This window comes from Excalfactoria chinensis, chromosome 14, assembly GCF_039878825.1.
Source record: "Excalfactoria chinensis isolate bCotChi1 chromosome 14, bCotChi1.hap2, whole genome shotgun sequence".
NCBI lineage: Eukaryota > Metazoa > Chordata > Aves > Galliformes > Phasianidae > Excalfactoria > Excalfactoria chinensis.
The window spans coordinates 9,583,507-9,597,234 of record NC_092838.1 but is presented as its reverse complement, the minus strand read 5'-3'; the positions used below and the strand labels follow the sequence as shown (position 1 = coordinate 9,597,234).

Here is a 13,728-nt window from a genome sequence, read left to right as displayed (position 1 = left end):
TCCGAGCAGGGGAGCAAACGGGACTCCTCCTTCTGCATCACATGAGCACAGCCACAGCTGCAAGTCAGATAAAAAGCTCATATAGTGAGTGGGAGCGGTGCTGGTAGGCTGTGAGTGTGATGGGGTTCTTTCCAGACTTTTCCCTGGTCACTTGGCTGCTCCTTGCTGCTTTCCTTGGTCTCCTGGTGCTGTAAGTAGCAGCTGGTGGGCAGCATCCTGGTGCAAAGTGTGTTCACAAGTGCTTAAAAACCATTTTGGGGTTTTCATGTGTTGTTTGTAAGGCTGCTAAGTGGTGGTGGGAGGAGAGTAAGGGAATCATGGCCTGGGGCAGCCAGCTGAGAGCATTGGCTGCTTTCAGAGCTCCTGCAGCGTCCTGGCATCACTGGGAAGGGTTGAGGCTTGGGGAGGGTGTAAGGAGAAATGTCTGGGGCTTGGAGTGTTTTGTTTTGTTTGCTTTGTTTACTGCACAGATCCAGAGGCAGGAGCAGCTGTGTTTTTGCTGCAGCAAACTGCCTGGTTGCTTATGTCAGTCTCAGGAGCTGTAGTAAGCTACTCATGTGCACCCCAGACAGTCCTGGGGCTCTTGCAGGAGGAGAGAACCTTCAGCAGGTCTGCTGTGGCATGGCCATCACTTTCCTGCGTGGCAGGAAGCAGCTGTCTAAGCTACATTCAGGGTGAAGAAACTTCTCGTTGCATAAATGCATCTCACGCCCTTGGCTTTGCTCTGCAGCTATGGGATATGGCCCTACCAGACCTTCAAGAAGCTGGGCATTCCTGGCCCACAGCCCCTGCCATTTTTGGGAACGTTCCTGGGGTACCAACAGGTGAGTATGGGCAGCAGCTGCTCCAAGTCTGCTTTAGGTTCTTGGTGCTGGTTTTCCTGTACCTTGGGCATCTATCTCTTCTGTCCTTGATGCTTGTAATGGTGCAATCATTAAGGTTGGAGAAGACCACTGAGATCATCTGGTCTAATGCTTTCAGATAGGAAGCCTTGCAAGACCATTCAGAGAAATAAAAAACACCTTTAGGTTCTGGCTGATCTCGATGGGGTATGTTCTGTTTTTTCTCTCCCTGCACAGTCAAAGCTCTCAGCTTCCTCCTAGATTTCTACCCATAAACCAGCAACTGAACAGCTGTTGGAAACAAAACAAGTGTCCTCCAAATACCCAGGGCTGCTGCTTCCTGAGCCCTGTGTGCTGCTTTGGGTCAGTCTGCAGCAATCCCTGCCCTGTTGCTCTGTTCTACCATCTGAAAACTCCAGTGAACAGATTTCCGTATAACATGGTAGCATTTCCCAGTTTAGCAAACCTTACCAAATTAAGGAGGCGTTGGCCAGCTCCAGATAACTGCCTGCAAGTGCAGGATAAAATGTATTGGCTTCGGCTTCTGCGAAAGAGGTGTTTCACCTTTTGTTTGCTGGGCTTACAGCGTGGCACACGATGTTTAACTTATCTAGGTAATGCATGGCATTATGTGTTCCATAAGTTTCATCCTTACATGTAACAGCAGTTAAAATCCTAATGGAAACAGAGAAAAACAGAAAAGCCATGATCCAGTTCAGGAGCTGCAGTGGAGGACGAGGCAGCAGCAGCTCCAGCTGTTGAGCTGCAGTTGTACCATCTCTACATTACATTTTCAGCTCTGGTTGGATGGTGGAAGTTGGAAGGGTAGTTCTCTTTCTCTCCTCTTTATTCCCCTCAGTGCCAATGTCCCTTGATGTCTGCGTGTCTCCCCAGCCTCTGCCAGCAGCTTTGATTGCTCTTTTACTCACAGACTTCATTTTTGTCTCCTCTTTTGCAGGGGCTCCTGAATTTTGATCAGATGTGCTTTGAAAAATACGGTAAAATCTGGGGGTGAGTTACCATCTGCAGAGCAAAATTCTCTGCAAGTCTTCTGTTTGGGCTGCTCCTCTGTCCCAACATAGAACAGGACACTGCCAACGTGTCCCAGCACTGTAATGCCAGCAATGACAAGCTGGGGCATAGGGAAAATCCAGGATCACCCCTGGAAAGGTCTCCATCTGTCTTTGCAGGGCTCTCTCCTGCTGGGATTTTAGTACAGTGCAGGGCTGGGATGATTGCAGCCAGTTCTGGAGACTTATAAATTCAAAGCTTATACAAGCTTATACTATATATATATAGTGTATATATATATATATATTCTTTTTTTCCCCCTACTTTGGTATCATTCAGAACTCACTTTAGTGCAGTTGGTGACCTCAGGGCCAGGGATCTCCCCATCCTCCAACACCCATCACATCAGCGCAGCCATGCCTTTATCTCTCAGCACCAGATGCATTAGTGAGGAAAGGCACCGATCGCTTCCCAACCACGCAGCCTGCCCAGAAAACTCTGCTGCTGGTGTCAAACTGAGCCTCAAGCCTTTGAAGCCACTCTTCTGCCTGTCTGGAGCAGAAAGTGAGCTGCAGGCTGCCGCAGTGCGTTTCATCCTGCTCCCTCTTCCCCCAGCAATGGGGTGTGAGCTCCCTTTCAGCCTTCTCTCCCTGCTCTGCCCTGGCTCTGTGCAGGCAGGCGTGGAGCTCTCAGCATGCTTCTCTTGGGAACCTCTCAAACCCAAGCCAAAGCATTGCACAAAATTCATAAGAGCTTTGTGAAAACCCAGCACATTTTTGGGAAAGATGAAATGTTCTCAAGCCTCTTGAAGATGGCAGCTTCCCTCAGCCGTGGCTCAAGGCTCCTGCCATTCGGCTTTCAAGTTTTTGATTGGAAAATAGAAGTAGCAGATGAGTTTTTCCCCTCTCATTTCCTCATAGGCCACGCAGGGAGATTTTTTTCCCCCACAGGTAGGTCATTTCAGTGGGGAGGGAAGGTTTATTGACTCCAGCCACCAGTTGCTAAAGCTGCCTTTTAACTGAACACACACTGCTATGAAAATCCTTCTGTAACAGCACAGTCGATGGTTAGAAATGCTCGTGCTGTCTGTGTTTGGCATTGTCTTTTTTTTCCCCCTTGCCTCCTTTTTTCCTGCATGATAAAACAGTTACTCATCCCCTCGGCTGCTTTGTCAGAGGGGATGCAGCTGTGTGGAGCCTGCAGGCTGCAGTGGTCCCTGCACAGAGCAGCAGACTGCTTCTGCTCTGCATGACCGTGAGCAATGCACTGACCATGACTTTCTCTTGGCTTAGGATTTTTGATGGCAGGCAGCCTGTGATGGCTATTCTGGACCCCGTCCTCATCAAAACCATCTTGGTGAAGGAGTGCTATAGCACTTTTACCAATCGCAGGGTGAGTATCTGTGCTTCTCTCTCTAGTGCAGAGAGCATGCAACAAGGAAGGAAAAGTTTCTTCTGCTTCTGAGTCTCTCTGGGCCCTCCAACAAGCAGCTGTTCTCTGTCATGCCCTGGTTTATTGACAGTATTGCCAATGAAACTCTGCTGGAGCAGCGGAGAGGCCAGTCTGGCTGGGACATCAGCCTGGGTTTGCACTAGAATTGATGTCCTCTCCTCATCTTACACTTTTGTTTCCATTTCTGCTTGCTGGTAGAGGTAAAGCTGCTATGAATTCAGGGGCCAGGCCAACACTCCACGGTTATTGTTGGTTGTGGTGTGGTTTTGCTTTTTTGTTTTCTTTTTCCACTCTTATTGTTAAAGGAATCTGGAAACCTTCACCTGTTGCCCTGAATAATCATGTCTCTTTTGCTATAAAATTTTCCCTGTGCAGGTTTTTGGTCTGAGTGGGAAACTGGAGTCAGCTCTTAGCATGGCTATGGATGACCAGTGGAAAAGGATTCGCACTGTGTTGTCCCCAACCTTCACCAGTGGGAAGCTGAAAGAGGTAAAAAGCACTGACTGAGGTTGGAAATAATGCCTTGCTCATGCCCTTCTCTCCTCCACAAATCATGGATGTGGTCGGTGTGGCCTGGCAAGTGACTGGTGGCCATGCAGAGTTGATCAGCCTTGTTTGAAGGGTGTGAAAAAGTCAATTTCTTCTGCTTTGTTTTGCATTTCAGATGTTCCCTATCATTAAGAGCTATGGTGAAAAATTAGTGAAAAACATCGAGAAGAAAGTGGCTAATGAAGAGTTCCTGGACGTAAAGAAGTGAGTAACTGTGTGGGGTGGACACAACAGTGTCTGTACTCAATGTGGTAACAGAGCCCATGTCCACATTGCAGCCATGTCCTCGTGGTGGGCTGTTTGCTCTGCACTGCCCAGTCTGGGTAACTGTGCTGTTCCCCAGCTCTTGTTACTGGGGAGCTTTACGAAGGAGTTCAGCCCACTCCAGAAGCCCAGCAAGTACACAGATGACTGGGAAATATAGTGTTGGCTACAGTCAGGTCAGGGCAGGAGCTGCTGTGTTAGGAGTCTGCACTGAGTCCTTGGTTAAAAGAGTTTCCCTTTCTCAGGGATTTCTCCTAGACTGGCTGCTATTCACTTCTCTGGTTGGGCTCGTCCCATTCGCTCTCTTTTTCTTCTCTCTTTTCTACTCAGCATTTTTGGAGCCTACAGCATGGATGTGGTGACCAGCACTTCTTTCAGCGTGGACATTGACTCCATGAGCAAACCCAGCGACCCCTTTGTCACCAACATTAAGAAATTCCTCAAATTCAGTTTCCTAAACCCATTACTCATATTCATAGGTATGACACTCCTCATCTTATAAAGCCATGAATTGCTCACATCTGGTGACCACATGCATTTCCTTTTAGCTCCCTTATCTCAGTGTCCACTTTGCTATCCGGGGGGTGCACTTTGCAGAATCTGATTCACCTTAGGTCTGTAGAAATATCCTCCCCCAGGGAAACTGCAGTCAAGTTTTGTGCAGCTCATGTGGATCTTTGCTGCAGCCTCTTACATGCTGAGATCCTGTTTGCCATGGAGAACTTCTGCTTCATACCACAGAGAGCCACGCTCAGTGCAGAACTGAGGGCAGATTGCGGTATGAAATCAGAAGACTGAAAGAGCAATGCAATGCAGTTTGGTGGGGAAAGGCATAGATTTGTCCTACTTCTTTCTATGCTAGTTTTGAGTTCGGGGAGCCTAGCTCTTAAAGCTGTGTGTGTTTCTTTTCTTGTTCTTTTCTCTCCTTTTTAGTGTTGTTCCCCTTCATGATCCCAGTGCTAGAAAAGATGAATGTGTCTCTGTTACCTACCAAAGTCATCAATTTCTTTAATGCTGTCTTCATGAAAATGAAGAAGGAACGGGAAGAAGGATACCACGTGGTGAGTCCAAGTGAGGTGGCCTTTTCATTGTGCTGCTCTGAGCACAGGTGGAACCTGGTCATGTCTTCAGAAACAGTGGTGGATCTATTTCCTTCTCTCTGTAATAGCTTCCAGATGGTTAAATGTGGGGAGGGCCAGAAGCTTTACCTCCCTGGGTTTCCACATGTTAAAAGTCAACACAGTCATCTGGTCTGAACCTCAAAGTGCTCTGAAGTTGTGGGGCTGAGTGGAGCGGGCCCCTCAGTATAGAGCTTGTGTTGGACAAGATTTGTTTCTTCCCACCCCCATCTTCTCTTACTGCCTCTGTTCCTCCCCAGAACCGAGTAGACTTCCTGCAGCTGATGATTGACTCACAGAGTTCACGGGAGAGCTCCAAGTCTGCCGGGGAGAAGGACTCGTATAAATGTATGTCTTGAGATCTATCCTCCTCTTAGCAGAGAGCAGCTTGTTCTTCTAGTTAAAGAGAGAATGTGGGAGAAGACTGTAGTCTTTTGTTCTAGGGTGTTCCAAGAACTTAGTAGCAGGGTGATAATACTTATTGCATATGAGTTGTATTTTATTATATCTCATTTCCCATGATAAATCCTGAGGGCTGTTTATCCAACAAAGAGCAAAGTCCTCTCTGAAGGCCAGTGATGTTGGCTGTGCTTTGTAAAGCACACAAAACCCATATGCTGCATGCACCTTGCTCATCTACAAGCTCACCTCTGTTGCTCATCCTAGGTAAACTGTTGGATTCAAAAAATAATGGAACAGCCCAGGCAAAACCCAGTTCATCAGCATCTGTCAAGGCAAGAAGCTTGTTAACTTGTGATCTGCGAGGACAGGGTATTTGGATGTTGCCCCACACTGCAGCCTGCATCCTGGCTGCAATACCAGTGTGGAATTCTGTACCATCTTTATTACCACTGCCACAGGGCTACTGATCCCTCAGCAGTATCTGGCTGAATGCAGAGCCCAGAGGAGTTGCTTGGCATCTCCTCACCTCTAATTTTTCCTGGCACATGCCCGTATTCTATTTTTTGCCCAGGAAGCCCACTTTGAGGAGATAACAGATTTTCTGAATGAAGATCAGGCTATGCTGAGCTTCACCAGTTTAATTCTGCTCTCAAAGACAGCAAAGGAACACTGCCAACCTTTACAGTGGTTTTCTGGCTTCACACCAGTGCCAGACTGCTGTCTGTGTTGCCAGTCCATGTCAGCTGGACAGCTTCTCTGTCAGGTGTTAGGTAGTTACCAACAGCATTACCTGGATGACAAGTGGGATCTTGGGTTCCTGAAGGTTGATCGCTTTTGTGCCACAGATTTCAGCTTCTCACACGTCTTTATGCCTCTTCTCAGCATTAAGTGATGAGGAGATTCTGGCCCAGGCTCTTATCTTTGTCTTTGCTGGTTATGAAACTACCAGCTCCACTCTCAGCTACATCTCCTATCACTTGGCCACTTACCCTGACGTGCAGAAGCGACTACAGGATGAGATCGATGCAAGCTTGCCTAACAAGGTAAAGGATGGTGGTGAGATGCTGGAGGGACTTTCCTGCCTGCACCTTGCAAACCCTGTAGGGCTGAAGCCCCACATTTGCAGCCCTTTTGAAGCTTTCCTCTCCCCCGCCATCTCCAGGCTGCTCCTACGTACAACGCAGTCATGCAGATGGAGTATCTGGACATGGTGGTGAATGAATCCCTGCGGCTGTACCCCCCTGGGGGGCGGATTGAGCGGGTCTGCAAGGAGACAGTGGAGTTCAATGGGGTGACCATCCCAAAGGGCATGGTGGTGACGATCCCTGCCTACGTGCTGCATCGTGACCCGACGTACTGGCCCAATCCAGAGGAATTCAGGCCTGAGAGGTGAGGACCAGGTGGGGGACAGCTGCACATTTAACATGATTCCTGGCAGGGGACATGGCAGAGAAAGCGGGGAATGCGTGATTATAACATTTAAATTAGGCATTTATCATTGTCTGACATCTAGTCCCAGCATTACCGTGAGGGGAGTTTTATGATCTACATCCATAAACTGTGCATGGAATTTAATTAACTGCATTGAAGGAAGCGACAGTGAGAGCAGCTCCCAGCAGCTGTAACGTTGAGGGGTTTATGGCCAGATATTAAAACGAGAGCCATTGGGTGACTGGCACAACGCCATGCAAATCAGCGGCAGAAGGGCAAAGATGGGTAGGAGATAAAACCTAATTTTTCAACTCCAGTTATGAAACAATCTTTGTTTAGGAGGCTCTGTTAGTCCCTGAAAAGCCTGGCAACAGCCCTAGGCAGACTTGGGACATCCTGGGCTTGCTCACCTTCAGCTGGTTGAGAAGACATTGAGGGCTGTCCCAGAAGTCTGTGCCCTTGGTGCTAACTCCAGTATGCAGATTTGTTCACCTTTGAGACATAGCATGGCAGAAGCATCATGAAAAGCTTAGGGGTAGGGATGTGTCCTGCTGGGATCACCGTGAACCACCAGGACCCAGGAACGCTGTGTTGGCTGCAGGAGAAGCCACTCCAGTGGGAGAACTCTGGCAATGGGCATGTTGCACCTCAGTTACTCCAGCAGTTTGATCCTTAAAGCAGGTGACAAATGGAAAGGGCAGATGGACAGGAACTCCTCAGGAATCTCTTACCTCACTGGGAGTTCATCAGAGGCTTGTGTTGGTGTCTCACTAGTGAGGTACTTCACTGCTGACACACATTAAGTGGCCAGACCTCGAGCACTGGGAGTGAAAAGCTTTCTGACATGAAAACCAACTGATCACTAAGAAGTATTACTGCAAATGCTCAGTGGCGAATTCCTCTGTGAAGCTGATTGTTCTTCCCTGTTTTTCATGATGAGGAGAGGAATGGCTGACGTGTCTCAAAAGCAACCCTCCCTTTAGTCACGCAGGGGGATGATGTCTTTGTGTTCTCTCCGTCCTTTGATCTAAAGGGAAGACATGAAGCTGTAGACCTGTGCGTTTCAGGGTTTGAAATCTGGGTTCAGCTTAGAGGGAGATCTGAGAAAAGAGTAGTTATGAAATCGTTAGCATATTTCTGGTCTTCCCTGTTCACCTGATGCATCTGGAGATGCACGGCCACCTCCAAGCAGCTGCATAAAAACAGAGGTGGGAGGTGTCTGTTGAGGCAGGAAATAGGGTCTTGGTTGCGTTCTTCTAATATGCATGGAATCACAAAAAGCTTTTGCCTCCCCAGACCCCTCATTGCTTCAAATCTGAAAGCTGACATATCCCAGAGCAGCACTTCTTTCCGATCTTACTCATATATGTTTTCTGTAATCAGGTTTAGTAAAGAAAACGGAGAGAACATTGACCCCTACACCTTCCTGCCGTTTGGGGCCGGCCCCAGGAACTGCATCGGAATGAGATTTGCTCTCCTCATCATTAAAGTGGCTATAATTGTCCTTTTGCAGAACTTCTCGTTCAAACCCTGCAAAGACACTCCGGTGAGAATATGGGATGGTGTGTCATTATCTGTACTCTGTTCCCACTGGGATGATCCCGCGCGCTCTCTTTTGTCTGTGTCTCAGGACAAGTAGGGATCTGACTCACTTACACATTAAATCCCTCTCATCCCCGAGGTGCTATAGCTTCAGGACCACTGAAGCTTGTCTGCTGGTTTGGATTTTGCTGTTTCACACAGAGACCAGGGAGGAAGATTTCACCGAGGATTAGAGGCGTGTGGGAATATCTGCATTTAAATGCTCTCAGCTGTTTTAAATGCTTCAGCACAACTTACTGATACATTTATTTTCTTTCAGCCTCCAGAGAGGCGGATTAAATGTTGGTGGGATGTATCGGGCTGAAGTCCCTGAAGTGCTCTGCTTCACTTCGGGTGCAATTTAGCAGTGGGGTGTTTTCTGCCTGCAGTGCCCTGTCGGTTTGCCCTGACCCAGCTTAGACAGAGCAGATCTCCTCCCCAGCCTGCTCCAGGGCTGTGTTTTGTAACACAAACATGGCCAACTACGATAAGACCCCGAGACAGCAGAACACATCTCTTACGGGCCACCAGGCAGCCTCTAAAGCTGAACAATTTTTGAGTAAACATGATCTGAGCTAAGTTTGAAGTCATGGCCCTTTCCTGCTTTCAGGCTATGCAGGCTGAAGGAGGCAGAGGTGAAGCAGGAGCAGGCTTCCTCTCTCCCACCCATTTTTGGGTTTGCACAGGCTCTCATGCTGTGCTGGTAGGACAGGCTATGCAGAACAGAGCTGCTCAACACAAAAGCAGTGTGATGGATGTTAGGAATTACCCATCAGTCAGCATGTCCTGAACATGTGGCACCTCCTCGTGATGCAGACAGGTCACAGTCTGCTTTTGCTCCCAGCTGTGGGCACTGGGTGCCCAGCCCCCACCTGCCTTGCTGTACCACCAAAGGCCGTGCCACATTAATGTGTTTTGCTCACAAGGCAAGCTTGGAGATTGGAGCAGAGAGGGCATAAAGTGTATTTAAAGGACATTTGCTGTATGAAACAAAAATACTCATAGAATTATTACTTGGCACAAGCGCTCAGCTGGAATCTCTGCAGATTCAGATTGCTACTCAACTGCTAACCTGGAGGTGAAAGACTGTAATAGTCCATTAACAATGCAATGACCTATCCACCCTCCCCCAAGTCTAATGACATTTTTCTAGTCCTCTGCAATCCATAAAATTGATTATTTTTATAACTGCCTTTAATTAAAGGGAGACAAGTTAAATATGTATTGTATTATTGGTAGCCATAGGTTTATGGGGCACTTTCAGGCTCATCTTCAGAAGATGTCATGTATGTTAGATCAGAGGGGAAAGGAACATCCTTTTGGAATATATAGATGGATGCTTCTGCCTCCTCACACCCCCACTGATGGCACATTGGGCTCAGAGCCATGTTGTTGAGATTTCCTGAGGCTCATTAGGATGTGGGGCTTTTAGTGCAGTGTCAAGCTGGAGGAAAGCTGTCTTTGTCCTGATGGGGAGAAGAGCTGGGGTATGAACAGCCTGTCCTGCAAGTTGTCTCCCTCCATCACTGGTTTTCAGTGTTTTTTAATTGATTTTTAATTTTAATTTCCACCCCAGCAGAGCCCAGCACTTTTCTGTGTAAGGATATTTGTTCCTTTAGACTTGTCCCAAAGCATCTCTCTTCATCTCTTTCTTCCCAGAGAGCTTATTGCTCCTCCAGCTCCCATTACAGCCTCACTGCCCTTCGTGCTGACACATTTTGGCACTAAACAAAATGGCAGCAATGTCCCTCTTTGGTTTCTTCTCCCTGAATGGATTTTGGCTTCTTTTGCCTTGTGTGCTGAGCTCCTCTTACTGCCCCGGGTGGACTCTAGCATTCACTACCCACGTGGTTCAAGAGCTGAGGGCTGCTAACCCCCAGCTCAGGGCTGATTTATTGCACAGCAGTGATAGCCCTGCAATAAACACAGCTGCAAAGCCAGGCAGTGCGCTGCAGACAAGGGGTGGCCAAGATGTGTGTGGGCTGGAGGGGTGTTTTCCATAACATGAAACTCCTTTTGTCTATCTTAAATGGCACTTCTGTGTGCTGTTTGTTTCTTTTTTTTTCCTCAAGATCCCCCTGGTTCTGGACACAAAAGGTTTCATGCAGCCAAAGAAGCCTATCGTCCTGAAGATGGTCCCCAGAGCCCACTGCGATCCATGGAACTGAAGGATCTGTTCAGAGACTTTTGTTCAATGGTGCTTTCCCTGCCCAACTCTGGAAAAGAGACTCAGATTGATGTGTGCACTCTTGAAATGTCAGTGATGCAAATCCCCATTTTGCAATGGGGCATTAGGGGTTTGGCTTGGCATAATTAAAAGAGCATTATCCTAATGAAAATTCCTTGGCCCCAGATCCTGCTGTCCCAGATCACAATAGGCATTTTGTAGGCATTTTGCAGGGCCGTTTGTGCTCAGGTTATTTGGGTGGTTGTTTTTTTTTTCCTCTCTCCCTCTGAAGAGCTGCTTTTCTCAGCAATTTGATTCCAGACACTGTCAGTCTCTTCTGGCAGTGTAATTTAAATCAAGATAGAGAGAGCAAATTGCACATAGTTAAGTAATGCTACCATTGCTCCTGTTCCTACTGCCTGCTGGGCAGCTCTGTGTGTCTTCTGCTTTTATTCCCCTGGGGATGTAGATTTGTCCAGGGCTATTTCCTCAGCTGTGTGTTCTGACCCTGACAAGTGTTCAAGTGGTCATGTCCTCGCAGGGATGAATTCCTGCCTCAAATTTTCTGATACTGATTTATTTAGATTTTCTTAGGATTTCATGCACGATTCTGATTGCAGACCAGTTAACTGGAGGAGCCCAGAGACAAGCAGTTGCCCCTAATGACTGGAGCTCTGTGGAGTGAGAGAGAAGTGCCCTGCGTGTTTTGCTGCTTGTTTGCTTGTTTCACCCCAGGCACACAGCTGTCTCCTGCAGTAGTGACTGTCAGTACAGGAAACATCTACTGCACTGCCACCGTGACACCTTTTAAGTCTCTGATGTGCATTAGGCCACCATAGGACAGAATAACTGAATTAATAATGGCACAGGGTGCAGCACTGAGAGCCTTCAGATGTCCTGGATGGCCCTGGTCTAGCAGGAAGATGTTGCCTTTGGCTGTTGAGGACAAGGAAGCCTTCCCCATCCTTTGTCCTTGTTTCACATTCTAGAGGACATAATGCTTTGTGCTGTCCCATCTCCTAGAGATGTTCCATTTAAGATGCTCAGTCCAAAATCATAGAACCCTTAAGGCTGGAGAAGACCACTAAGATCAAGTCCATACTGACAACCTGCCCCCACCACAACACCAGGCCATGTCCCTCAGTGTCACAACCACATGATTCTTTAACACCTCCAGGGACAGTGACTCCACCGCTCCCCTGGGCATCCCAGTGCTTGAAATAAGTGACAGAGCAGATCCATTGGTGGTGTGAAGTGGTCTCCAGTGCAAAAATGGGCTTAAGAACTTCAGTCACTAGAGAGCAGTTGTTTTCCTTTCTATATTGCTTTTCTGCTCTGATATATTGTTATTATGGTTAGATTGTGTATATATTGTTATATACCCTTTTTTTTATTTCTTTCTATATTTTATATTTTCTTTTTATATTTTTGAGGCGTTTAGTCGAAAACCCCCAGAGACACATAAAAGCCTTTCTGCAGTGGATTAAATTCCCCAGTGAAAGTCATCCTTGCCTGAAAGGGTAGGGAAGAGCAAAGCTGTTTCCCTTGAGAGTCAACAGTGAGCTGAGAAGGGAGGGTGAGAAAAATCCAGCTTCCCCCTCTGCCTTTGTGAGCCGCAGCAGCACATCGCCCTTCTAGACTTTGTACAAAGGCAAGAGTTCATCTTCACTTTCAGCTGTTACCGTTCCCCCTTTCAAAGCCATGGCACTGTGTTTGACTGCGGCCACAACAGCGCATCTCCAGGGGGAACAACAAAACACAGAGGCGGTCAGAAACCTGGGAACAAACAGCAGCCAAGCAACTCCACCGCCACAGCAGGTGACAAACAGGGGCATGGGAAATCCCAAGGGTTGCTTGGAGGGGTGACCAAGGAGATGAGGGTGACAAAGTAACACACAGCACTGCATGTCAGGGAGGCATTAATGACCTGGCCAGGACAAAGGCTGTAGCTCAACTGGTGGTGGTGATGGAAGTCACGAGCCATGTGCGAAGGGTTTTGCCTTCTTGCTCCATGCCCGCATTGGCATTAATCACTTGCACACAAATGTCAACACTGCGGAAAATATCCTTTGGGATAATCTCTCTTGCAAAGCCGCTTAACATTTTAGTAATAAACAGTTCACTTCCAGGTGTCAAAGGATTGCAGCCTCTCTCATCTCTGTTCAAAGCATCTCTGTCTGCTGGCACCCAGCATTGCTTCTCCTCTCTTGACTGAGCATGGGAGCACGGATTTACCTGCCCGGAGCCTGCCCGCGAGCTGGCAGCACTCTGCCTTTATCTCCAGGCATCTACAATGGGTTCTGGCAAGAGACAAAGTGACACTGAGACAGCCAAATCCAAGCTCTATCTTGCTGAATTTGGGCACCTTTAAGAATAGTGAGAGCACCTCTTTGCTGTTTTACATTTGGGCTTATAGGAAGCTCTGGGCAATGAAGCTGATCTCCCTTCTGTCTTCACAGAGATGGATGATGTTTCCAGCAGCACTGTGTCTCAGTTTACCTGTAAGCATATAACAAATGCTGTTGCTGGCTAAGCAGTGGTGAGATGTGATGCATGTCTGCTTTTGTGTCATGCTTTGATTTGGATCCCAGCAAGGTCAAAGAGTGATCAAGTGGGTTTCCTTTTGGATGGCACTCAACCAGAAGTGCTTCAGGAGTTTGTCTAATGTGCTCCAGCTGCTGACGCCTCAAAGCAAGTCCCCTGCTCCCCTGAAATTCATATACCATCTCTATAGGGCTCTCAGCACCAACGCCTTTGATCTTTGTCCCCCTCTCATAGCACAATGCTGCTTCCTATAGCAAACACAGCATAGCAACAACTCCTGCAGGTCTCTTACTGATCAAAAAAGAGCTCACCACAAAGCTGCAACATCCAGTCCCAGACCCATTCACTCATTTTTCAGTCCTTTAGG

General features: G+C 47.7%; 1 protein-coding gene across 3 annotated transcripts; it reads left to right on the top strand.

Moving 5' to 3' along the window:
* LOC140258637 (cytochrome P450 3A29-like) lies at positions 1–11,226 on the top strand. 3 transcript variants are annotated; one of them, XM_072349096.1, is made up of 13 exons: positions 1–190; positions 731–824; positions 1,801–1,853; positions 3,146–3,245; positions 3,681–3,794; positions 3,970–4,058; positions 4,449–4,597; positions 5,052–5,179; positions 5,497–5,584; positions 6,521–6,681; positions 6,801–7,027; positions 8,453–8,615; positions 8,751–8,941. In XM_072349096.1, the coding sequence occupies exons 1-13, from the start codon at positions 120–122 to the stop codon at positions 8,757–8,759; spliced, it is 1,446 nt and encodes a 481-aa protein (XP_072205197.1). In that variant the 5' UTR covers positions 1–119; the 3' UTR covers positions 8,760–8,941. The 3 variants fall into 3 exon arrangements, with proteins under 3 accessions (XP_072205197.1, XP_072205196.1, XP_072205198.1); XM_072349095.1 differs by lacking the exon at positions 8,751–8,941 and adding an exon at positions 10,723–11,226 and having other exon boundaries at positions 2–190; XM_072349097.1 differs by lacking the exon at positions 8,751–8,941 and adding an exon at positions 10,723–11,226 and having other exon boundaries at positions 119–226.
* The last annotated feature ends 2,502 nt before the right edge of the window (positions 11,227–13,728 follow it).